The 25,948-nt window shown below is 29.0% G+C and overlaps 1 protein-coding gene across 1 annotated transcript in view; it reads left to right on the top strand.

Moving 5' to 3' along the window:
- Window positions 1–25,009, top strand: part of LOC131955461 (uncharacterized) — a 36,094-nt gene extending 11,085 nt beyond the window's left edge. The window contains exons 9-46 of the mRNA XM_059319598.1: window positions 21–103; window positions 1,242–1,426; window positions 1,734–1,812; window positions 2,781–2,794; window positions 5,459–5,583; window positions 5,711–5,872; window positions 7,120–7,272; window positions 8,131–8,317; window positions 9,208–9,306; window positions 9,980–10,125; window positions 10,895–11,120; window positions 11,293–11,426; window positions 11,563–11,686; window positions 12,000–12,128; window positions 12,255–12,449; window positions 12,597–12,848; window positions 13,141–13,369; window positions 14,193–14,266; window positions 14,724–14,885; window positions 15,316–15,432; window positions 15,948–16,064; window positions 16,296–16,415; window positions 16,724–16,978; window positions 17,614–17,736; window positions 17,935–18,063; window positions 18,347–18,469; window positions 18,798–18,920; window positions 19,268–19,525; window positions 19,853–19,996; window positions 20,333–20,593; window positions 20,926–21,060; window positions 21,763–21,884; window positions 22,182–22,246; window positions 22,420–22,586; window positions 22,909–23,010; window positions 23,275–23,419; window positions 23,710–24,241; window positions 24,402–25,009. Coding sequence (XP_059175581.1) covers window positions 21–103; window positions 1,242–1,426; window positions 1,734–1,812; window positions 2,781–2,794; window positions 5,459–5,583; window positions 5,711–5,872; window positions 7,120–7,272; window positions 8,131–8,317; window positions 9,208–9,306; window positions 9,980–10,125; window positions 10,895–11,120; window positions 11,293–11,426; window positions 11,563–11,686; window positions 12,000–12,128; window positions 12,255–12,449; window positions 12,597–12,848; window positions 13,141–13,369; window positions 14,193–14,266; window positions 14,724–14,885; window positions 15,316–15,432; window positions 15,948–16,064; window positions 16,296–16,415; window positions 16,724–16,978; window positions 17,614–17,736; window positions 17,935–18,063; window positions 18,347–18,469; window positions 18,798–18,920; window positions 19,268–19,525; window positions 19,853–19,996; window positions 20,333–20,593; window positions 20,926–21,060; window positions 21,763–21,884; window positions 22,182–22,246; window positions 22,420–22,586; window positions 22,909–23,010; window positions 23,275–23,419; window positions 23,710–24,241; window positions 24,402–24,425 — 5,820 coding nt within the window. The 3' untranslated portion in view covers window positions 24,426–25,009. The remainder of the gene's footprint in view (window positions 1–20; window positions 104–1,241; window positions 1,427–1,733; window positions 1,813–2,780; window positions 2,795–5,458; window positions 5,584–5,710; window positions 5,873–7,119; window positions 7,273–8,130; window positions 8,318–9,207; window positions 9,307–9,979; window positions 10,126–10,894; window positions 11,121–11,292; window positions 11,427–11,562; window positions 11,687–11,999; window positions 12,129–12,254; window positions 12,450–12,596; window positions 12,849–13,140; window positions 13,370–14,192; window positions 14,267–14,723; window positions 14,886–15,315; window positions 15,433–15,947; window positions 16,065–16,295; window positions 16,416–16,723; window positions 16,979–17,613; window positions 17,737–17,934; window positions 18,064–18,346; window positions 18,470–18,797; window positions 18,921–19,267; window positions 19,526–19,852; window positions 19,997–20,332; window positions 20,594–20,925; window positions 21,061–21,762; window positions 21,885–22,181; window positions 22,247–22,419; window positions 22,587–22,908; window positions 23,011–23,274; window positions 23,420–23,709; window positions 24,242–24,401) is intronic.
- The last annotated feature ends 939 nt before the right edge of the window (window positions 25,010–25,948 follow it).

The raw sequence follows: 25,948 nt of genomic DNA, 5'->3' as shown, positions 1-25,948 counted from the left end.
CTAAACAATGTTATTTACAGCTTAAGACATACCTGGACCCATACATTAAAAGAATGGCGTATACACATTTGACCTATACGTATTTTGGAGTTGATATGCTAAGGTAAGAATTAATGGTGTTATATTAATTTATTATAAAATCACATACACTTGCATTTTTTTCCGCAGAAACCTAATCGTGAGCTATAATGTTATCGTCAACTCACTGGCCTCTGCAAAAACCTATCTGCATCGGACCGTGACTAGTGTGTTTATTAAGCAGCATATGCCCGGCATTGTCCGAGTATGGGAGATATATTATTTTTCCAATTAAATGTCTATTTGCTAAACTTAGCTCTAAACATAACGCTAACAAGAACCAAACAAACCCAAAACATAAACACGATGGAAAACTTGACGCTAACACAAACGCAAGCACAAACACAAATGCAAACACAATCGAAAACATAAAAGCAATCAATAACGCAAAGAAAGCGGCTTCTAAACTGCTATTGATCAAAAATATTAATTAGTAAACAGTATTTCAATAGTATAAAAATAATAAAAGGTAGTATTTAAAATACTGTGTTTTACCTAACATATTGCATTTTATCAAACCATACCAATAAGATTTTTTCCAACATAAAAAAAAAAACTTTAAAGGTTTGTTTTTTCTGCTTTTTTTATTTTTCTGTAAGTCATCTTTCAATGTAAGTAATGAGTAGACCTATAAATTGACATCATTTGCATATTTTTTTGTAAAGGGTTTAAGTTTAATTTAATTTTTCTCCTGGCCTATTACATCTTTCAAAATGATATGTTATAAATAAACATTAGTCTGAAAGTGATCAATATTAAGTTTTCACATATAAATTAAGATTTTAATACAACCAATAAACACTTTGAAAATATAACACAACGGTAATCAAGTCAAGTTTCGGTATATGCATGTCATCCACGAATCCGCCCCATACTGGGTCACAGTGTCCATTGTAACTTCATGTATTAAATATATATATATATATATATATATATATATATATATATATATATATATATATATATATATATATATATATATATATATATATACATATGTATATCTGTATGTATGAATATATATATATACATATACATATACGTATATATATATATATATATATATATATATATATATATATATATATATATATATATATATATATATATATATATATATATATATATATATATATATATACTTTTTAACACTTAAATACCAGATCAAGTACAAACTTCACCATCGTAGAGTTTGAAATATACCTTTTTGATTCTGTACACGAATACGACAATGTGTTTGATGCTGAAATCCGGTTGGTAATAGCCAAGGCCTTGATCAACATGAGAGTAATAGATTCAAATTACAAAGTCGTATTAGCACAGTTAGAAAATGTCACGAATAATATGCGTGAGTAGTCGATTATATATTATTTTGTTTTGATTCTTTGTATTTATACTTTGATATAAATCATTGTCCAATATATATATATATATATATATATATTTAATTTACTTATATTATTGTCATGTATGACTCTGATAATGTGCAAACATATATACTATTGACCTACATAATTGACCTGATAATTAGAATTCGTTTTTCTTCTACATACAGTTTAATGAGAATTATTATTAAATTATCATTGAATTTTTAGGTAAATATAAGGTAAATGCTACAAAACTAATCCACAAGGTTCTATATATTTATTTTGCAGAAGCAGTTAACTGCATAACATGTGAGACGTACGAAATATGTGAGCCAGTAAACGGCAACATGATTGAATGGCACTGCAAGTGGGTAATTTTCTTTAGCAAAACATAACACAATAGACATAAATGTTTTTTTCAAACTATTTTGGATTGGTAATGTGATGAATTTACTATAACATTTTGCTAGTTAAGCGCACAAGTGTAGTAATTGGCCTACTTGTACACGGGATATAATATATTTGCTTACATATGTTTTGCCGAATCTGATCGCAATCAAACTTAGCCCAATTTCATACGTCTTGAAATAATGCAACACCAATCTCCCCCTCCCCTCAAAGAGAAAGGTATCACTATCATGTTATTATGCTAGCTATGGACACTCATAATTAGCAATTGAAAAAAAAAGTCCTTGATATTGAGTTTTTTTTTAATTATGTTCCGGGAAAAATCTGTTTATAATTTTCAGAAAACAATTATTTTTCTACAGTTTACCTTAGGTATATTAACAAATCTTGAAAAAAATTAACCGTTCGTAGGATACAAACAGTTTATAAAGTATGATAAAGTATGATATTTAAACTTTTTAAAATTTTGGGTCCGGTGATAACATTAAATTTTATTATTTTCACACACCGTTATTTACTGTTTTTACCGCAACCAAATTTAGAAAATTCAAAATAAATTAGCCTACACCTAAATTTTATGTTGAGTTTCTTTAACTTTGTTAGAATTTTATGAAAAATACTTTATTGGACTATAAAAGTATAATACTTCATGAACAGTTGAAATCTTATGAATACGTTAATTTTCATGATGGCCGCTGTTATCATAGTACCAAAATCAAAATACCTCCACTAAACTTTTTCTGGAAACACATACGTTGCCCCTTTGAAAAGCTATACAGAAATAATTGCTACCTGAGAAGTATTAAGAACCAATTTTGTTTCGGAGTCTACCCACTAAACGGTCTGAAGGATATCTAGTAAATGGACCCCTATTCAAATCTACTATTTTGATGATAATTATATTCTAATAATTTTTTTTCTATGCAGGCCATCTGAGCCACGTAAGTTTGGATAAGCTATTTTACATTAACCATGAATCATTACTTATACAATAATAAATACACTTTTTTTCTAACATTTAGATGTATGTTCAATTTGCCAGTTATAAAATATATCTGACACAAATATAATTATATGAAATATTGATATTCAGGTTTTTAAGATTTCTGGCCTAACTGTATTGGATTTAAATAAAAACTGTGTAAATATTTTATTTACTTACTAGTTGGCAGTTTAATAAATTATGGAATAACCATTACTTTTCACGCAACATTATACCGATTCCTACCAAATCACATGTATGTTTTCTATTTGGACTGTTCGTTGCTCAGTTTTTGTCACTGTTCGTGCAAAATCTTTGTTTATTTTGTAAAACTTCGTTTCATAAGTAGCACATTAAACTTTACAAACAGCTGAAGCTTAGCAAATGTTAAAATGCAATATTTAAAAGAAGATATATAACAATATCGCATCTGTAGGAAACCTGAACATATTTTTGTTAAGACTATAATCACTTCTTTTCCCAAACAATGAACTTTAACAATATATATATATATATATATATATATATATATATATATATATATATATATATATATATATATATATATATATAATATTTGTCCGTTCACTAGTTTCCTCGTGACTCCCAGAAACTGCTAGTACATCCCTTCCATTGACAGTTTCAAGTGCTTCTCAAGTGTAAAAGTATCTGAAATAAACCATAACCGATAATAGTGTAGCCTACTTTCAGTAAAAAAAACATACAAAAGTCCATTTGCTCCGGGAATTAATAAACATTTTTTTTAAAATTGATTTTAAAAATGACGTCACGCTTTTTTGGACGATTTTTACCTCCCCTTCTCCTCCGTCACACACCGTCATAAAAACCAGACCATCCCTCAATATGACTTCACACCTCAGCCTACAACACCGCCCCTTCTAAATTGCAGCTGGATTTTTCTTAAAACATCGATATTTTCCAAAATCAGGTCTAAACTCTGTAAACATAGAGTATTTTAATCAATTTCTATTACAATTTATTAAAACAGTTTTCTAAACCGCGAACTAACATCTAAAATTCGTTCCCAAAAAATTGTTTTTCTTATAATTCAAAAGTGTGATGTCACACCATCTAAATTGCCCCCCCCCCCCTCTTTCCTTCTCATTACACACCGTCACAAAATTAAAGGCCCTTTGTCCCCTCCCAGTGTGACGTCATTTATGGACGACCCATATTCAAAGAGTTATTATTTTGCTTTAACGTATCGTGTTTTCGATCTTGTCTATAAAAAAATTCAAATTTGACAAAAATAACTTTTCCGCCCATTTAACAGTTTAATTAGTGGAATGCTGTATTAATTAATTGTATACTTACTGAAAAAAATTGTATGGCTAAATTCATGTGTGTGTGTGTGTGTGTGTGTGTGTGTTTGTGTGTGTGTGTGTGTGTGTGTGTGTGTGTGACCAAGCAGCAGCAGACGTGTAACCTACTTTGTTAGGTCTTGTGCGACCCTTCTCACGGCACTCAAATGCGACAGGTGTCTAACCACCTGTCTGTAGGTATTCGCCCGCGGCTTAGGAGCTCCCGCCTCTAGGCCGCGGACACCTCATTTGGCACCGATCCACCTTATATAAAGAAACTCACTCTGATAAGCTGACAACACTTTGTTCCTTCATGATAATCACAGTTCAGATAATTCGGTGAATCTCAACAGACCTCCAATGTCAAAGGTCCACACACTGTATCGCTCCGTATCTAAATCTACTAACACATGTCTCTGCGTTCAATCCATTTTCTTACTTGCAATCTTTCTCTCACAGGGCTTTTCCTCGAAGCACACATCTTCTATTTCTACCTTTAAATCTTATATCTCATTCTCTACCCAAAAGTAACGCAGCTCATATATACACCCAGCTGCACATCCGGTGTTGTCAACAGAGTTTCTTCCAGGCATCTCTTCGGGGGGGGGGTCGAGTCTACCGCCTCGCCCCCCCCCCCGAACCAGATGAAATATATATAGTAAACAAAACATATACTTTTACTAGTGTCCGCTCCCCCCCCCCCCCGGAAAATGTAGACCGCCCCCCCCCCCCCGAAAATATCAAGTGCCCCCAACCTCCCCCCCCCCCGGAGAAAAATGACTGGTACAAACACTGGTTGTCAACAACGTCTAACAATGTTAAACTATTCTATTTCGGTACCACATATTGCATGGTTTCTACTATTAGCTTGTCCGTTTGTCTTTAAGTTACAAGTCAAATTCAATTTTAATTTTAGTCACCCCAGTTACGTGTTTATATCAGTTGTATAATAACTATAACTAACTCAGTTTAGTTTTGGCCATGACCTTGTCCTTGTTGACATACACTACTACGTTGTTTTTGTAACTACACTAGTTACTCACACACATACAAATACATATATATATATATATATATATATATATATATATATATATATATATATATATATATATAAGTTTCAAGTAACATCGTGAGTCATTCTGTAAAGTTTATTGGCTGGCCATAAAGACTATTGTAAAGTACAATGTAATAGATAGATAAAAAAAAAAACAACTATTGATATCTTTATACATTTAGAATATATGTTATAATTATCAGAGAAGAAGTTTATTTTGACAACTTTTATGAATGCATTTCAGGAGCGTATCCATACGGAGTTCTGTCAATGGATGAAACATTACCTAGAAACAGAGAATTCGCCTCAGCAAAAATTAACATAGAAGATTTTATACCTTATGAAAACACATTATTTCAACACATATGGGTAAGTTCGAAAAAAAAACTTTCAATTAAAATATAGTTTTTTTTTTAAATATTCGTTATAGTCTATTAGTGCTTTGAAGAATGATATTATAGCTCGGTAAATATTAACACCATTATGCAATTTTCAGATTTCTGTGAATGGATTGATAAGTTTTGGAGATGAGTATTCCAGTTTCACGCCTCAACGACTGCCAGTGTTAGATAAAAAAGGAAATCCTCGAACTCTGTTAGCTCCGTACTGGACAGACCTTGAGCTCAAAGATGGTGATGAGGGACAGGTTTATTATCATGTATGTTTTCTTTCAGTTTTCATACATTATTTTGAATTAAAAAACAAGATGTTCAACGTGTAATTAGTTATTAACTGAGATTATAGATTCATGCAGTTTATCTTAGATTAAAATAATAACTATTGTTATGATAATAAAAACTCTATCACCGTTTTTTTTTTAAATTACAAAATCCGGAATTGAACTCCACACATTACTTTTATTTTTTAAAATCCAAAATCACAAGAAAACTATAAAAGAAATGTGTGCAATTTTTTTCTCATTAAAATAGTTCGAATAAAGCAAAGTAAAACCATGGGTCTTGCTGCGTCAAAAAGGAAAACTGTTATTTTACTCGAGATTTAAAAAGAACAACATATAGTAATTAGAATATTTAGTTTTAGAAACATGTATGAATATCTTTCTGTAAATTACATATTTAAATAAACCGGGAGTGATCTTCCCTAAACTTTCTCGAATATTCTTATATAAAAAAACAGGGGATGGGAACTCGGGATATAGACATGAATTTTAATCCATTTTAAATACTTAAACTTTTTAAAATAGAATAAAATCTCGTAGAAAAAATAATTGCACACCAGTGAACGCCAAATAAAATGTGCATAATATTATTAGTACTTTATAAATAATTTACATTAGTTTTTGAGAAATCGGAAATAGCGTAATTAGTACTTTCGGTCAACGGAAATTACTCAAAATTTGACAAAAGGTAGAAAATTAGATCTTTTACTTACATGTGACATTTCATTTATCTATCAGAAATAGTACTCAAGTTATAGGCTTTTAAAAAATTCAAAGTAGAAAAAGTACCACTTCCGGTAATCGGAAATCGCTCAAAAGTTTATACGGATCTACGATTTTGATAAAATACTTATATATGAAATGTCATCAACCTAGTTGTAACGGTACTCAAGTTATCGTGTTTACAGACACACACACAGACACACACAGATATACACACAAACATACGGACAAGATTGCAAAATTATGTTTTTCCGTATCAGTCAGGTGTAAAACGTCCAGATTTGAAAAAATCTCGATTTTTTTTTTTTGCACAATTACAAGACTTCCTCTATACTTCGTATATACGAGAAAGTAAAAAATATAATAGGTTTGACGTAAGTCATTAATAAACACGTTAAATAATAAACTATTTATAGTTAAGCTACTGTCCATGTATAATTTTCAAATATGATAAAGTAATATATTTATCATTATGCTGAAGATGCCTTTACAAAATTCTTTAGGTTTACAAGTGCTGGCTAGAAACATCCTCTAAAGCATGTGAAAGGGCCAAGATCGACATTGTTAGATATGCTAACATTTCAACCTACACTGCGACCATTGTTATTGTAGTCACATGGGTTAAAGTGCCCGTCACAGGAAATACGAGAAACGAGGTACAGTTTTATGGACTTTATTTTCTAACTCATATTTTTTTCCATTTTATGCAACTAGATCGACATAGTGAATAGACCGAAATGGTTTGAAGTGAACAACCAATGTAGATTTTTAAAATTTTTGTCCTATAAAATAAACCTACACTGAATTCTACTCCAACTTTTAGTATTTGGATTTATTTATTTTAAAATAATATTGCCATTAAAGCTAGCACTATCACTTCTGGTAGAATGTTCTAAAATTTCTATATACTACAAATCACGACTTCAAAAACCACATAAATATTGCATTGTGCTCTGGGCTTTATCCAATTTAGCAGCAGCTGTGTCCAATTAGATATTAAAACTTGTGTGAGGTATGTTGACAGGAGAACAATTTGTTTTTCTTTTTTTTGTGCTAAGCGTTATATAAATTAAGAAACAGGGAATTAGGCCTCGTAGATAACAAGAGGTTTATTATATTTTTTTATATAAAAATGATACATTATTTAGTTTTTTAAAATCATAATAAAAAATTATAAAATTTCAATATTTGGGGATTATACTTAGTTTAATTGATAGCTGTTTAAGATTTAGTAATTCAATTTAATTTTTCTGGCTTCGTGTTGCAGTTATTTATTTTGTGTTATTTCAGTATTTGGTGTTTTTCGACTTCCTATAGAACTAAATTTCCAACCCTCAGTATCACAAAACATATATACACAAGTTTAACTTAACATACAGCATATACAAATAATCAATTTGTATATGCAACTATTAGCCAATATTAAATATGCTTGCTTAAAACTAAAACTAACACAACATTTCAAACCAACATTATTTCGCAATGTTTATAAGCTTTTCCATTTTTTTTTTCAGCGTGTGTCATTCCAGTGCGTTATTGCAACCGATGGCTACACAACCTATGCTATTTATCTATATATGCAAGGAGCTATGCAATTCAAGCCATTGTCTGCAAGGAATGTTGAGGTTGGGTGGGGAAAACAAAACTTCGATACATCCAGATTGTCGTATTATATGTTTGACAGAGTTCTGGGAAATACAGGCAGGTTAAAAATTATCTTCCTAAGTTAAAAAATGGGTCAGCGTGGTTGCAAACCTTTAGAGCAGGGGTCTCCAAACTTTTCAGTCCGAAGGCCGCATCAACTATCAAATTTCAGTTCGGGGGCCAGTTTCTTCCAGGCATGTCTTTGAATTTTCTGGGCAAAGTTCCTCAGCCAAAGTTCCGTGGACAAAGAGATCGACGCGGGCCGGATAAGAGGATCTCGCGGGCCGCATCCGGCCCGCGGGCCGTAGTTTGGAGACCCCTGCCGTAGAGTTTCGATTTTTAACCACCGGTAAGATAAGAATGGATTGCTGGGGAAACCAACCCATGTAGGAGAGAAAACTCCTAAATCATACAGCCCATTTGGATTACCAAATGTACTTTTCTTTTCAACAGTCTATGAGTAAGCTTACTAAGCTGGTGTCATGTTGTATAGTAATGCCTGTCCCTTGTTGTCATAAATTTGCACGAAGAGAGAGAGAGAGAGAGAGAGAGAGAGAGAGAGAGAGAGAGAGAGAGAGAGAGAGAGAGAGAGAGAGAGAACTGATACATGGGCAACACCTGGCTCTTCTAAACTTCTGTCCAGGCTTTGCGCCTTGATTTTCAAGACTACTAAGCCATTTAGCTTAGTTTAAATTTAAAAACTAGTTTATAAGGATTATTAAATGTTATAGTTTATGGTGTTATTATATTTGTTTTACTATTAGCAAAATAATACATATTGGAAAATATTTTTACATATTATGGGCATGTAGATTAAAGGCTAAAAAAATATACAAACTTGTAAAATGTGCTGTCTTTTTGGTTTAAATGCAAACAGTAAACATACAGATAGTGATAGCATTATTATGAATTAATATAACCATACTCTCTCGGTTCTAAATTGTCAGGAGCCCCTGGCCAATGGTTTATCAAAGTTGGAGAAAAAGACAACTATAAAATGATGTGTAGATCATGGTATCGATCAGCCTCTGTTGCTGAATTGATTGGTAAATGACATTAATTATTATATTTTTAAAAAATTTAAATATAATGAGCTATAAATAACGTTGCATAAGCAAATTATGGTTTTGCTTGGTAAGCAAACAAGTGTTTAGTGTATTTGAATCATACTTTTTGTTATCTGTTACACATGAATCAGACATTATTATGATATTTGATATGACAATAAAGTTGTATTCTCTAAAGGCGCAACCTTAAATGGCAGATAACTAAGCCTGCTAAAGATATATATTTTTTTAAAAAGTTGTATTTTCTTGAAAGATAAAGAGTTCTGCAATAAACACATGATAATTATTTAAAAGTTCTAGTATGTGTAGAGACAAGCAACAACAAATGTATGAATTTTTTTTTTAAATGTGCATCTATATACTTCTTTTTATTTGTAAACATTTGTATATATTTTTCTCTATGCACTTTCTCTCTTTCTATATATATTTTTATTTTAGCCTATATATATATATATATATATATATATATATATATATATATATATATATATAGCCTATATTTGTATATTAATATTTAGCCTATATATATATATTATTAATTAAAATTTGAGAACTAAATTATCAAAAGAGATTTTAAATTTACTTACATTTTTAATACCAATTTTTTAAATTAAAAAACATTTTTAGTCTGTTACTTTTTCACATTTTCTAGCTATCAATAATAAGAATATAGAAATGCCAGCATGTCCATGTAATGAATTGGTGGCCTACAATAGTCCACTTTGGGTGCAAACCACACATGTCCAGAATCAAAGTCACTGTTTTGATTTACTGCCATATTATGGTGAATTTGGAAGGGTGAGAAATTCTTATAGTATGTGTTTATGTTTAAATATATATATATATATATATATATATATATATATATATATATATATATATATATATATATATATATATATATATATATATATATATATATATATATATATATATATATATATATATATATATATATATATAAGCCATATATATAGCATCAAATTACATTTTTAGTAATTTGATAAAATTAAGATTAATACTATTAAATTAAAAATGTTAAGTATGCAATTTATTGACTTTTTTTACAGTTTAATGTTGATACCGTTTTGAATCAATCTTCTTTCTAATATGCCAACTGCTTATTATGGTCTAAAAGGTTTTGAAAGAGTAAATTAAAATAGAGAACAATGTTTTACATACTCCTGGACCAGCAATTAATAATATGATTACAAGTTTAATAGTTTAGTATCATAGTGAAAGCGCATCAGTTATTGTTTACTTTTGAAACTGAGAAAGTAACTGATAAACTAGTCTTTATAAACTTCTGGATATCTATTGGTTTGAAACGTGTTTTTAATTATTAGAAATTTAGATTTTATCAGAGTCAAAATTAGTATAGTTTTAATTCCTTAGGATTGAAACACTTAAAACAGCTTAAGAATATTACAAGTTTTCTCCTTACTATCTGTAACAGTACTTAATATAAATAATAAGATTACTTTAATTAATTACTGGCAGTAGTATTGTTGCATTTAAAATATATTTTTAAAGTCTCAGATGCTGACATTTAAACTTTTGCTTTTAGCGATGCTGCTATCGTATGGATGGGAGTTTCAGTCTTGAAACCAGAAAGCCACAAGCAGGCAGCCTTCAACGCAACAATGCTTTCAATTCTTTAATACACAATTCTAGAGATCACCAACTGAATGATATTGAACCAAAAAATTGGTGCTGCTATCAATCTGATTTATGTGAACTATACTATGAATTAAGACCAACTGTACAATGTATTGCAAGTAGTTGGGTGAGGGGTAAGTTGTTAAATATAACTTTATGACTTAAATAAGATATTTATCTAACATTGAAATCTTACTTATATGAGTATCATCTAGTAAAAATTTGTATTTTTATATTAAAAAATACATTATTTTATATAGGCCCTAATTGTTATATGCTTTAAAATCTTCAAAATTTTTCTCCAAGGATTTTTGTTTGGTGACCCTCATATTTTTACTTTCGATGAGCGATTTTATATTTTTAATGGCCTTGGAGAATATAAAATATTGGAGATAGATGGCATTGCAAAGGACAGAACTGACATCAATTTTATGATGCAGGTAAATTAATTAACTAACTACAGTTCTAATAAAGTTAAGTACCTATTCCTTACAGATTTTTTTGAAAATATAATTGTAATACAAATCATTTACAAAGTTCATTACCTCCTAATATTTTTTTTTTAAATATAAAAAGGGTCGGACTTGCAGTGCATTAAGCAAAAATGGAACAAAAGCAAGAGCTGCAGTTTGGTGTGCTTTTGCTTTTAAAAATGGAGATGATATGATATTAACAGTACAAATAAGTCCTGGGGATAGAAGTATGTTTTTTATTGTACATGATCTTTAATTATTTTATAACAATGCGTCAGTTTTCATCTTAATTTCACTTTTAGAAATGTGATCTTGTGAACAAAAAAATTTATTGCAATTATTGACACAAAAATAGGTTAAATCTATAAATCCTTGCTTGGAGTAAGAAAAAAACACAAAAAGTTACCAGATTAATTAATATTAACATCAAAATGCTTCCACTCTTTTCTAATTCTTAAAATCTATTAAAAAAGATTAAGTTTGTATATAAAGAACACAATATTTTCTTATCAAAATTTATAAAAGTACTAACTATTTCAGTGATGGTTATTTATGCAAATAATAGAGATTACTCTGCACCATTTAAAAATGAGCCAGAATTCTTTGCTGTTGAAAAGGGAATGGTCATCAGACAACAAAATGGATCCTTGAAGGTTTCATTTTCTGAAAGTAAGTTTTGACAATTTAGTAAATACTTTAAAATACCTTTTATAGATATATTTAATACTGTTTTTAATATCTTATATTTATATCCTATCAAATGTGTTAAAAATAATGCAATTTTTAAATCTCCAGGTGTTGGAGTCACAATTACCCTATCATATGGTTTTCTTGAAGCTTATGTAAGCTTAGATAAGAAATATCAGAATATGACACGAGGGCTCTTAGGCAATTTCAATTATATCAAGACAGATGATTTTATATTTACTAATGGGACTACACTCACAGATAAATCGTCTGAAAGACAACTTCTTCATTTTGTACAGAGCTGTGAGAAATTTTTGAAAATCAGTTTAAAAAAATTAAATTATTATACATTGTATTTTGTTATTTAATTTAACAAATCAAATTATATAGAACATTTGTAATTTTGTTTCTATTTTTATACTGAAATTGCTATTTACTTTTTCTTTGCAGGGGCAGTAACTCAGTCTGAAAGCTTATTTCCATATGCTTATGGGCAAAGCACATCAACATTTTCCTTTACAAATTTCACCCCTTTATTTTATGATGAGCTTAGTTATGCAATAACCAATTCTTCCAGTACATTTTGTAATGGAATGTTTCAAATACCTTGTATTTATGATTACATTGCTACTCAAAATGAAAGTTTAGCAAAACATTCACTAGAAGTAGCAGATCAGTTCATAATGGAGAATACCAATATGGGTAAGAGTTTTCTATAACTTTTTATTTAACAATTATAGAATGATGTAGTTAACAATATAGCACTACAGCAGTGACAGTTGGCTATTGTGCATCAATCTAGAAATATTCCTTAAAGTTTACTTTGGGGGCAGTGTGGCTTAGTGCAAGCTGATCATTTAAATTCTTTTAAGTTTCATACTTGACTTTGACATACTAAAATGATTTGTTTTTGATGCTTTTATCTTCTAGAAAGTAAATACTGTTTTAACTACTTAAAATTATGCTTAATGAAATTCATTTCTTTTGTCTACAGCAAACCAAGCACCATTTATTAAGCTAAATCAAACAAACTTTGAAATATATATAAATACTCCTTTTTTCGTCAATGTTAGTGGCTTTGATATTGATGGGAACATTACACACTTCGTAGTATTAACAAATGTAAATTACACTGAAAAGGCAAAAATTCAAGTTACTACAACACATAATGCAACAACTGAATTTATATTTAAGGTTACAGATTCTATTGTAGTAACAATTGGGTAAGTAGGACTACTTCATTTACATTTTGTCTGTCTGTTTGTCTTTTATGCATTACTACACTTTTAATCTGAATGCCATGAAACTTTGTGGAGTTTTTGAGAATACTCCTGAGCAGATTTATGTGGTAAGATTTTGCGCAGTCAGATTGTTCTAGGCATATTCTCACCCGTATTCAAGTGACCCTGTGCACCCCAGGCTCCCACTTGAACTTTATGGTACCTACATTTGTTTTAAGAGAGCCATACAATCGAAACACTGTGGGCCAATATATTTGATAACTAAACAGAACATGGAAGTGCAGCTGATGCCATGTGGTACATGAGGAAACCAAGTGACTCCCATGACATGTGAAGAATAGATTTTGCCAGATTTTTACTAATTTTCAGATGGATGAGTTTGCTTTTTTGGAAAACTGTCTATGAAAAACTAAAAGAAGTAACATTTTAGGGTCAAATTTAAACATTTCCTTTTTTGCTTTCCAAGGTCTTCTGTTTGTATGCTGTTTTGTAGTTTTATAAATAGAATTACCATTAACAAATGTGAGGGTGTATGAATAATAGTTTGGTTTTTCCTGAAAGTTTTGTCAGGCAATACTATTCCTTAAAGTTTTGTGCAAAAGTTACACACTTTTATATAAAATATATTCATATATAGATATATAGGCCTATATGTATATATATATATATATATATATATATATATATATATATATATATATATATATATATATATATATATATATATTCATTTACAAATGTAGCAATTAATTGTTTTCCTCAAATTGATAGAGTAAGCAAAATTATGATACATTTTCTCCCACAGAATAACAGCTGTTGATGATGAAAACTTGCAGTCAGAAGTTATACCATTGTCTCTTACTCTCTGTACTGGTTGCAGTAATCAAGGATCATGTAACTTTTCTGTTACCAGACCTACCACATCTCCTTATTTTACCTATGCAACCTGCAACTGTAACTCTAGCCATAGAGGCATGTTGATAATTTAATATAGAATTTTTTTAAAAAAAGTTTTCCTACATTTTAAAAGTTTAAAGCTAGAGCATTTAAAATATATTGAAGTTGTATAGTTTGGCAGTTGTTTTACTTTGATTTATATTAAATAGAAGTAAGTTGTATAGTTTGGAATTAGTTTTACTTTGATTTATATTAAATAGAAGTTTAATACAATTTCTGCATAAGCCTAAATAACATTCTTTCTTTATAACATTTTTACAGCTAAATGTATAAGTTTGAATTATATTATGCGATAATCTGTTTGCAAAATTTAAGTTTAAAGTAAACAGATCTGTCTGTGTACACCACCACAACTTTTTTTTGGTATAATTCTTAATAGGAGTTGATTGTGAAGAAATTATTGATGGCTGTGCTGATAAGCTCTGCCCATTAGGTTGTACAAATCTTTCAAACAATATAAATCAGGCTACTGGAGTATTTTATAACTGTGAAAATTGCCCTGTTGGTTTTATTCTTAGCATTTCTAAAACCAAGTGTGAAGGTATGATTTTTCCATATTTTATTTTTTTTAATATTATTGGGTATGATGTAAACTCAGTGTGTTTACTACATGCATTTGAATAATCAATAGTAACATTTTAAGCAAATTAAATGTACACTATAGCATTAAATATGGTAGGTACTTAGAGCTACACAGTGAAAATGTGGAATGCATTTCAATCTAGACAAAAGAAAACTATAACTCTTGAAATAAGAGTATTACTATAATTTTTCTGCTTTCTTTTTTAAATTATTTTTAAAAAAAAATTATAACTGTAAAAACATTTACCGAACAAAGTACAGTAGACACTATTTTTAAAAACAAGTTGTTAGCTATGTAAAACCAATAAATAAAGAATTATACATGTAATTTAGCAACATTACTTATGCACTGTATATTAAGACTATTATTAAATATATTGTATTAACAGACTTTGATGAATGTCAAACTTTACCATGTGATTCTCATGCTGACTGTGAAAATACTTATGGAAGTTTTTTGTGTCACTGTCAGAGTGGTTACCAAACTGTAAACAACAGTTGTGTGGGCAAGTAGTTTTTCTATTTCTAAAATCAAAATAGAATAAGCAAAATATGAAGAAATTGTTAAAATTCATAAAGAATCCATACTACACATTTGTCATTTTAACATATAATATACCATTTATTAATATTTAGAGTAAAATACCTTTGTTATCATTTTTTAAAGAATTAAATATTAAGATGTAATAATCTGGAATATTTTAAAATATAGTATTTCATATTGTTTTTTTTGTATAATATGCATTGTTAAAATATCTTTGATGTTTAGACATTGATGAGTGTGCTGAAAAACTAGATAACTGTGATCAGTTATGTACCAACACTCCAGGAAGTTTTAATTGTTCTTGTTATCCTGGATTTAATAGCTCCAAAAATACATGTATTAAAACAGAAACAGGTAAACATTATTTTTTAAAATTAATTTAAATCTTAACATTGATACTATTCATTTATGAAGATTTTAAACAAGAGACAAATAATTAAATATTTTAATCTTCACTTTTTTATTTTTTATTTAAAGATACAAATCAGTGTAAATCTGTAAACGCAACATGCAATTATGGCTGCAACAATGACACTCAAGGCTGTTTTTGTAAACATGGATTTATTCTGAAAGAAGATGGCATTAATTGTATAGGTAATTCAGTATTAATAATAATATAATTAGAATCAGGGTTGATGTCGTTCTACTTTTTATTTTGTAACATATTCATTATTATGAGCTTTATACATAACAAAATTATATTTATTATATTGTACACAGTTTTATACATTTTTAAAGTATTCATTTTGAAAAACGTATGTTGAGGTTACTAATATATAATAATATACTTACATTTTTATTCATTATCTCTTTATGTATGTGCAGATGTTGATGAATGTAAGAACAATAGTTGCTCACAAAACTGCAGTAATAGTGAAGGGAGCTTTACTTGTAGCTGTAAGTCTGGTTACAAGATAAACAGCAAACATGCTCACAAGTGTGATGGTAAGTTTGAAAATTTTTTTCATAAGGTCTTTCTCTTAATAAAATCTCAACAAACTTTTTATTCAATATTGTTTCTAATGATAAATAAACATAATTATAACAATCTAAACTGAAATTAAGGTTTTTTAATACATTGCTAACTATAAATTTATTTTAAAAACTAAACCCATTTTTGTCTGTTCTAGCTGCACTTTATTTTTCTATAGCTTGAACCCATACAAATTCCTATGTCCCATCTCCTATTATAAACCAGTGCATGTCCTAAAACAAATTGAAATATTTCTTTGTCATTTTTTTTATTCTAATAGAATGTCCTGATAATATGTATGGGTTAAACTGTGCCTCACAATGTGAATGTAAGGGCCATGCTCAACGATGTGACAGTATCAAGGGCTGTATCTGCCAAGACAATTGGAAGGGAACAAACTGTGACATTGATGTTGATGAGTGTGTAGTAAAACCAAATATTTGTCCACCAGATCATCACTGTAAAAATACATTGGGATCCTACAGATGTGACTGTCCTACAGGATTTGAAGAAGATATAAACAGAACTTGCAACAGTAAGTATTATTTGTTAAGAATGATTGGCAGTTTTTAGCTCAATAAATTGATGTGTATGTTTCAACAATAATTGTTTACTACTATAAATTGTAGGTGAACATTATACTTTTGAGGTCTGTAAAATATAGCGTAATTGCCATAACTGAGGTTTTTATTAAGTGACTATAGGATTGTTGTTTAACTTGGTTCATAATAGATAACGGAACTCAAATGGCTACCAGACAAGATATTACAAATTTAATGTAGTTTGGCATTGATTTGGATAGCCATTTGACACCATTATCTGGCCAGTCAAATTAAATTAAATGTACAGTAAACATCACATCAAAATATTAATGTCTATAACAACAAACATATATTTAAGTTAAAACAGAGATACTTATTACCAAAAAAAAAATTGTGTTAGTAGTTTTAACATTTGATTTTATTTATTATTAAATTGGGAGTGTCAATTTATTTATTCTATATAAAATGTCATCAGCATTAAATATTTTCATTAAATTAACTTTTAAAAATATGCTAGTTACTTCAAATTCATTGATAATTAATTATTTCTAATTTCATTTTTTAACACTACTGACTAGAATAGTTTATTATATATTATTTAAATTTTGCATAATCATTTGTTTTTCAGACATCAATGAATGCAACAATATTCTGTTAAATAATTGCTCCCAAAACTGCATTGATGCACCAGGCTCTTTCATTTGTGAATGCTTCAGTGGTTTTACAAAACTTTCTAATGGGACTTGCTTAGGTAATATAAAAAAACATTGATTTTAAATCGAAGCCCACATTGTAAATCTAGCTATAGTTAAAACACTATAAAATATAAACAAAAACATTTAAAGCTATAATAAGTCTAAATAAAAAATAACTTCTGAAAAATTGTATACATCGCATTGAAAGTAAATGTTTTCAATCTATTAATTAAGAATCTACAATATTTCTACAGATATAGATGAATGTCATAATGGCCAATCTGGCTGTGAGCAGATCTGTTTGAATGTTCCAGGGAGTAGCTACTGTGGTTGTTATCCAGGTTATAGATTAAAGGATGACAGAAAGACATGTGAAAAAGATGGTAATTTTAAAATATAATAAACAAATACTTAGTCAAAAAAATCAGCATGTGCAGAAACAATTGTATTTATTTTTAAAAAATTGCTTTAAAAACACTTAAAATAGAAATATTTTTGAAAAAAAAATATGTACTCATTAATTTACTTACAGATTATTAAGATAATATTTTAATGTGTGCATCAGCAATAAAAAACACTGTTTTAACTTTATAAACTTTTAAAGGAGAAATTACATTTTAATTTTAGTATGCGATAACTTGTGACCCAACAATCTTATTTTTTCAGCTGTGGATCCTTGCGTCAATTTTTACCTTAACTGCAGCCAAGGCTGTACAGGTGTAAATGGAACACCTCAATGTTTCTGTCATACTGGCTTCACTCTTAGCACTAATAACTTTGATTGTATTGGTGAGTTTGTACATTATTTAAAATTGACAGCTTTTTAACTATATTTATAACAATTGGAGATTTTAAAGAATTAAATAATAAAATATTAATAGGTTTTAGTAACCCTTTTTTATTAACGTTAGTAAAACATTTCTCTGCCTCAACTTGAAATAATTTGAAATTTGTATCAAAAACAACAAAAAGAATAATCATTTTATTGTTATAATGAAATTTACGCATTATTTAAAGAATAAAAATAACTACAAACAACATTTTCCTAGAAAATATCCATCCATTCTGTGTAAATTAAAAATAAATCACTACACAAATTTAACGTGTTTTTTTTTAGATGTAAATGAATGCAAATCAGAAAATAACAAGTGTGATGGAAACTGTGTCAATACTATGGGCTCCTACAACTGCTCATGCCCTGTAGGCTATAAACTGCAAAATGATAAATTAAGCTGTCGAGGTAAAATAACTTACGTTTAAATGAGAAGTAATTTATGACTGCATTGTGTTTGCTCTCTTTACATGTACTAATCATAGCAGCACAATTATCATAAATGCAGATACCGCATGTTTCCAGCTTTTGCTATTTAAGATTGTAAATATTTTTTCTTACACTGCTATGGTTAATAGTTCTATTTTTATTTTGTCACTCTTATTTATTTGTAATACATTTTTGTTTCTGAAAATATTATATTTAAAGCGATAATATAGTCTAGTATAAGTTTATAATTGTCTATAATTTAAGTAATTTTAGTTGCAATTTATGTTTTCTGAAAAAACATTTTTGGAATGTTTATTTTCATCTAGCATGTGATGCTTATCACTGGGGAGATAACTGTGCAACTACATGTAACTGCAGCATGCAGGGCACATCAAGTTGTGATGCTGAAATTGGATGTCAATGTAAAACAGGCTGGGCTGGGACATGGTGTGAGATTGATCAAGATGAATGTTCTAGTGAATTTTTTCCTTGTCTGCCATTGTCTTCATGTATTAACACACCTGGATCATTTGAATGTCAGTGTAAAGAAGGATATATTGACTTAACTAACCATACATGTACAGGTAATGTGAACATCCTTTTTAACTTTGTATTTCTTTTAAAGGCACATACACATTATTATCAATCACTAATTCTTGAACGTATTTTAATACACCATTTAAGTAAAATTATTAAAATATTTAACCATTTAATTATATTTTAATGAAAAATGCTTCTAAAAAAAATTATTTTTGTTTTGTTTATTAAAGATAAAAACACAATTTCTAAGCAATTTAAACACAAATAACTCCCTTGAAATGGTAATAATAATGACTTATTATTAAACTAATTATTCATTCAAGTGTACCGATAGAGTCATAGAAATCTACATTGTTACCATGTGTTTTCAGAATGTTATTATGGAACTAACGGGTACAGTTGTAATCAAAATTGCTCATGTAATGTAACAAAGGGTATTTGCTTTGCTGAGAATGGAACATGTGAGTGTCTAAAGGGATGGAATGATACAGACTGTAATACTGATATAAATGAATGTAACTACAAAAACAATCCATGTCAGAACAATTCAAACTGTGTTAACACATTGGGATCATATAGATGTGTCTGTGATAAAGGCTTCTTTAATTCAAACCATGGTTGCACTTGTAAGTATTTTATATTTTTATTTATTTATTGTTTATTTTATTTTTTATTTTGCTGAAATCATATTTTAACATTTGAACCAATTATTAAAAAAAATAATGGCGGTTTTGAGTACACACTAATTTAAAAACTACCTGAAAAACATAAAGAGTTAATGTTTTGTAAATTAAATTTGAAAATGAATGTTTTAAAAATTAATTTTAATTACTTTACAACATTTGTTTTAGCTTGTAGTAAAATGAAATTTGGTCGAGACTGCATTGAGACATGTAATTGTGTTCAGCTTCACACTGAGAAATGCAATAATATTAATGGATCCTGTACATGTAAGCCCGGCTGGACTGGAGTTCATTGTGAGACAGATATTGATGAATGTTTAAACACTAGCTACTGTCCAGATGCTCATGACCATTGTTTTAATGTAAATGGATCGGCTGAATGTAGATGTGATGAAGGATATGGAAAATCAATTGGCCCACTTTGTGAAGGTGAGATAAGTAATTTTATAATTGTTATTTATGTTACACATCAACTTATGCTTAAGTTAATATTTCTTTTCACACTTTAGTTAATACTTTTAGGAAGTTTAAATTTTTTTGATCAAACTAAAATTACATCTTAATTCACTGTTTAATTTACACATCAGTCACATTTTAATTGAAATAAAACCCACTCATTTGACATATGACAAATCAGCCGACAAATGTTTAATTTCATCTAACTATAGTAAATCAAATTTAACTTTAGTTGATTAACTCAATAATTATATTCAAACCAACCTGTGATTACAATATTTATTGTAAGCATTTTACACTTACAGATATAGATGAGTGCCTTGATCCATCTTACCAGTGTGACTTGAAGACTACGACATGTAACAATGCAGAAGGATCATATGAATGTATTTGTAAACCTGGACATTTAACAAAAACAAATGACAAATTTGCTTGTACAGGTGACTTGTTATATCAGCTGATAATTTGCTTTTTGTACTTTTTAGAAAGCAGGTAGGCATAGCTGAATTCTAGAGAACTTAAACATCAGGATTCCCTGTTTATGTCTAAGACACATGGGGCAAATAAAGTAGAGTTCATCTGTTTCAGTGACCTCTTTATTTTCCCTAATGAGAGTTAGGTACCTATCAGAACTGGGTGAACTCAGGGACATTCTACTGAGTTGAACCTGGATTTGAACTCAAGACTTTTGGGTTAGCAGTCTTTAAGTGCTCTACTTCTTGGCAATGACATCCCATAAAGGAATCAATCAAAGACACCAAACTCAGCTCAGTTCTAGGGCTTGAGTTAGTAGGCATTCCTGAGTGTACACAGCTCTTGAGAGTACTTGAGTCAAGTTGAAAGTAAATGTGGCTATACATGTGCAGATCGTACAACTCCACACTTTGCTGCTATTAAAATTCAGATACCATCAACCCTAAAAAAGAACTACATCATTTTGAGAAAAGCTCTTACACTACTAAAACTATTATATGAATATAATAATTTAAATATTAAATTATTCTATAAACAATAATAGTATTTGTCTAAAATTATAAGCTTTCTTTTTGTAATTATCTTACAAGATGTCTAAATACATTTTTTAACATCTAAACTACAAATTTATATAATCAACTGATTCAACGAATGGTGTTTCCATACAGTGAACTACATTTCATTCCCTTTGACTGTTCAACTTCAGTACCCCAAAGAGAAAATAAACCCATTCTTGTTTATTTCAACGACGACAGAATCAAAAGTATTATCAAGTAAAATTGCAGATAGTGTAAGTTTTATTTATACAAAACATTTATAGACTAGAAAGTTAATAAGGTTTAACATTAAGCTTTATTTAAATAGTCTATTTAAGTTAAGTTTGAATAAAATAATCTTTTAAGCTATTATAACTTCAAATATCTCTAAGCTCTTGCTATATTTATGGGTTACAATATATTTATCAGAATTAGTAGCAATTTTGTTGCAATTTTGTGAATCTTTCAAAAGGCATATAATCAATGTTAAAATATAAATTATTTATTTTTGGGTTTAACAGCCTAAAATGATCTATACACATTTATTTCAGTTAACTAAATTTGGTAAAGAAAAACTTGGGCAAGCTATTTTGCCTTTCATTATAAATAAACTTGTGTAAGTATTACACAAAATTTGTTTTTGTGGTGTAAATACTGTAACATTATATCTTCATTAAAATAAAATATTGTTTTCATTTATAATGTTGACTTATGCCAATATATTATGATAAGTTAAAATGCTATTTTTTAAGACAACTTATACCTGTTAAAAATTACTTTTTTCTAAAGAAATGGATCCGTTATTGCCTATACAGAACTACAGGTTGATCAATTGTATACTAATAGTGACTCAGACCCTGCTTCAACGTTTGCTTATGAACTAAACAAAGCAGGAAATTTGACTATTGGTTCTGAAGTAATTGAAGTACTGGATGTTTCTGTGTGTAACACTTCATGTAAGTCAATAAAAAATATTATAATTTATTTTTCTCATGCATTTCAATAAACTCAAGTATATAACTTAATTGAAACACATTTCATTATAAAACAGTAACCTTTTAAAACCACCTTATTGAGAGTAATTTGTATTGGTTTAGTGTCTGAGCATAAGAATAGTAAAAATAAATTTTATTGCACTCATTTTAATAAAAAAAACTTTGATTTAATAAATTAGGTATTCATGACCATTTTTTTTTTAAACCCAAAAAAATACAAATGTTACAATAAATTAAGATAACGTTTTACAGCTAATGCACATACATAATTGTTTGTTATTAGTGAAAAAGCTACCAAGTTCATGTGAAGTGTACTCTGTCTTGAAGAACTGTTCATCTAGTCCATCATACAAAGAGAACATAGTACCATCATGTAAAATCATAGGTAATTCATTTAAAATAAATGTAAACATTTATCCAGTATTTATTATGGATTTGCAAAAGAAAAAGGTGAACTCTACTTTATGTACCCATGTATATCTCTTTCTGTTAATATTGCTACTTTATGTACCCCATTGATCCCAGTTTGAAAGGATAACTTTACTTATACTACTAATATAGGCTATAAGTAGGAAAATACTGTATAATTATGATTGTCTTGGTAATACTCATTATTGCAAAATAAAAACTCAAATATTTTAAAATGCAGAAAACAATACTGCATTAACAATTGGACTGTCTGTTGGACTTAGCCTGTTGGTCATCATCACAATAGCTATTGTGGTGCTTGTTATCTTGCACTGCAGAAATAGAAGACAAAAACATGATAAAGAGGAATATATTGAAATTAATCCGTAAGTCTTAGAACTGAATGTGTCATAATAACTTCACTGTAAAAAATTAAGTCAAGATATGATATTTTGATTATATTTAAAAAAAATATTTATCAAAGAGCTCAGTCAACACATGACTTGTAGTGATTATGAAAAGGATTTAATGTTTATCTGCAACGATTGTATAATAATAACATCGGTCTATAACTTTGTGATAATAATGCTGTGATCAAATATATCTTTATAATGTCTGTCATGAAAGCACATTCAAGATGAAGTGCTCTAATTTTTGTCTTAAATATTTTTCTTAGACAGCTACCATCCCCATTACCAGATGATGCTTTTTACAAAACAACTGAGGGTGAACATGATTATAATAAACCTGAGAAGGAAGATACAGATCCTGATGAACAATATCAAATGATATCAACCACATCAGTGGAACATGGAGCTAATTTAACTTACAAAAACCTTGATGTCAATCCTTATGATGAAATAGTCAAAGATGCAGTCAATAAAACAGCTGCATTTAGAGAAAGAGCTATTAGTTCAAACAATGAAATTGCTCCCAAGAAGTTGAATAATAAACCAGCTGAAGATTCAGATACAACCAACAGTACATACAATGAAATACAGAATAATCAAAATAGTGTAAATGATATGAATTCAGACATAAACAACACTCCATACAATGAAATCTCCATCAATCACGACCATGAAGTTGCCAATAGCCTAGAAGAGGATAACAGTCCTTATAATGAAATTAATCCTGACGAAGATAAAGGTCACAATCCATACCATCAATTAAATGAATCTGGAACAAATGACTTGGACAAGGAACATGTGAGTAGTACAAATTTGGAAATATACATTTTTTAAAGTAGGATCACAATGACTGGTTCAGATTAAATTAGAACTTTTTAAAAAAAAATAAATGTTCAATGTTTAATCTTTAGCTATACTTCAATGACAAGTTGTTTTTTTTTTCATTTTTCCCCCACAGGTTTATGAAAAGATCCATAAGTGAACAGTTGAATCTAATCTAGGCTTAACCACATTAGTAATCCTTAGTTTGATATAATAAACAATATTTGTTTGTAAATCATGTTCCCTTTTTCATTCTAACATTAAAATTTAAATGGAGATTGTTTCCAATACCATTATATGAATATGTTACCAGAATGTATAAAACCCCAGCATGTATAAAATATCTTGGCAATTTAGCTATTCCTGTTGTTCTTTGAATCACAGAATGAAAGTCCCTGATTTTCATAAGATGGGTGAGTCAAAGTCTTTCAATCCAGTGGTCAGTTTTCTAATTTGATGTTTGGCTTAGCTCTTTCAAGCATAATTATATTCTACACTCTGCCTGTGGTTGTTTAGGTAAATGTATGACCCATTTCCTAAATGGAAATATTTCATTATTCTTGTTTTTTTTAAAGCAGTATTAAACCAATTTACTCAAGGTGTTCAAATGAGTTTGAATTTAAATTCATGTTTGAGTTATGTTTGCCATTGTAGTTTGCTACAAGTTAAATTATGCATTTGATTGTCACTTTAACTTCTCATGTCCAAAAGTATAAATAGTTCACAATGGTTTAGTCTTTTATATGGTGCCTTTTTAACATGATTTAATTATAGAAAATAGATATTGGCTAATCCTTTTGTTGGAATTACTAAATGCTTCATTCTAGAACTGTCTTGTGACTCGATTTCTTGTTCTGTGTGAGGTGAGAGAACATTTGTAAACCTACATTGTCAAGCCAACATATTAAAAGAAAACTCACATTAAATATATATTCATAACTTTTAGCATATGCCTGGTTATTTTTTTTTCTCCTTTTATTTATCGCAATATAATCAGTATATTCAACTAATGTCATGTTGTATTCAATATTTTGTGTTTTTTAAAATTAAAATGCACATAAAGATTTTATGAAAATTCCCAAGGTACTTGTTCAATGTTGGAAACAAAACCACTTTCTAATTATATAAGATTTAATTAACTGAACTAAAAAATAAAGATATATCAGACATATACTATTAACATTTTTACTTATTAAGTGTGTACTATTTAGCCTAGTAGTATAAATGGAAATTTTTTTTTTTAATTTCCCTCTTTCTTTGCATAAATTAACTTCCAGTATCATTCTACAAATCTTGAAGCTAGTGTAACTTAAGTAACAAAATTGACTGGTGTATTTACCTGATAAACACAACAAATTAGTAGACTATTTATTTAGTGGCAGAAATCTTAGATGAAAATATGATTGTCTTGCCAGTATCAGCAAAAATATTAATTTGCATTAGTTTGTATCAACATGAAAATAATTGTGCATAAACCAATAGATTAAATTATCTTTACACTTATAATATGTAGTGAAGGGGGATGAATGGGGTTGAATGTTGTTGTTACTTGGTACCCTATCCCGTTCGGCGTTATTCAGTTCTCGTGCTGTGTGTTGTAATAGTCCGGTTTGTACCAGTTTATGAAAGGGTATATAAGGTGTATGAAAACGTGTGTGATGGCCTCAGTTTCGTCCAGATCTC

This window comes from Physella acuta, unplaced genomic scaffold, assembly GCF_028476545.2.
Source record: "Physella acuta isolate Inbredline_101_S28 unplaced genomic scaffold, ASM2847654v3 ptg001067l, whole genome shotgun sequence".
NCBI classification, from domain to species: domain Eukaryota; kingdom Metazoa; phylum Mollusca; class Gastropoda; family Physidae; genus Physella; species Physella acuta.
The sequence above is the reverse complement of the archived record's forward strand: the minus strand, read 5'-3'. Positions and strand labels throughout refer to the sequence as shown.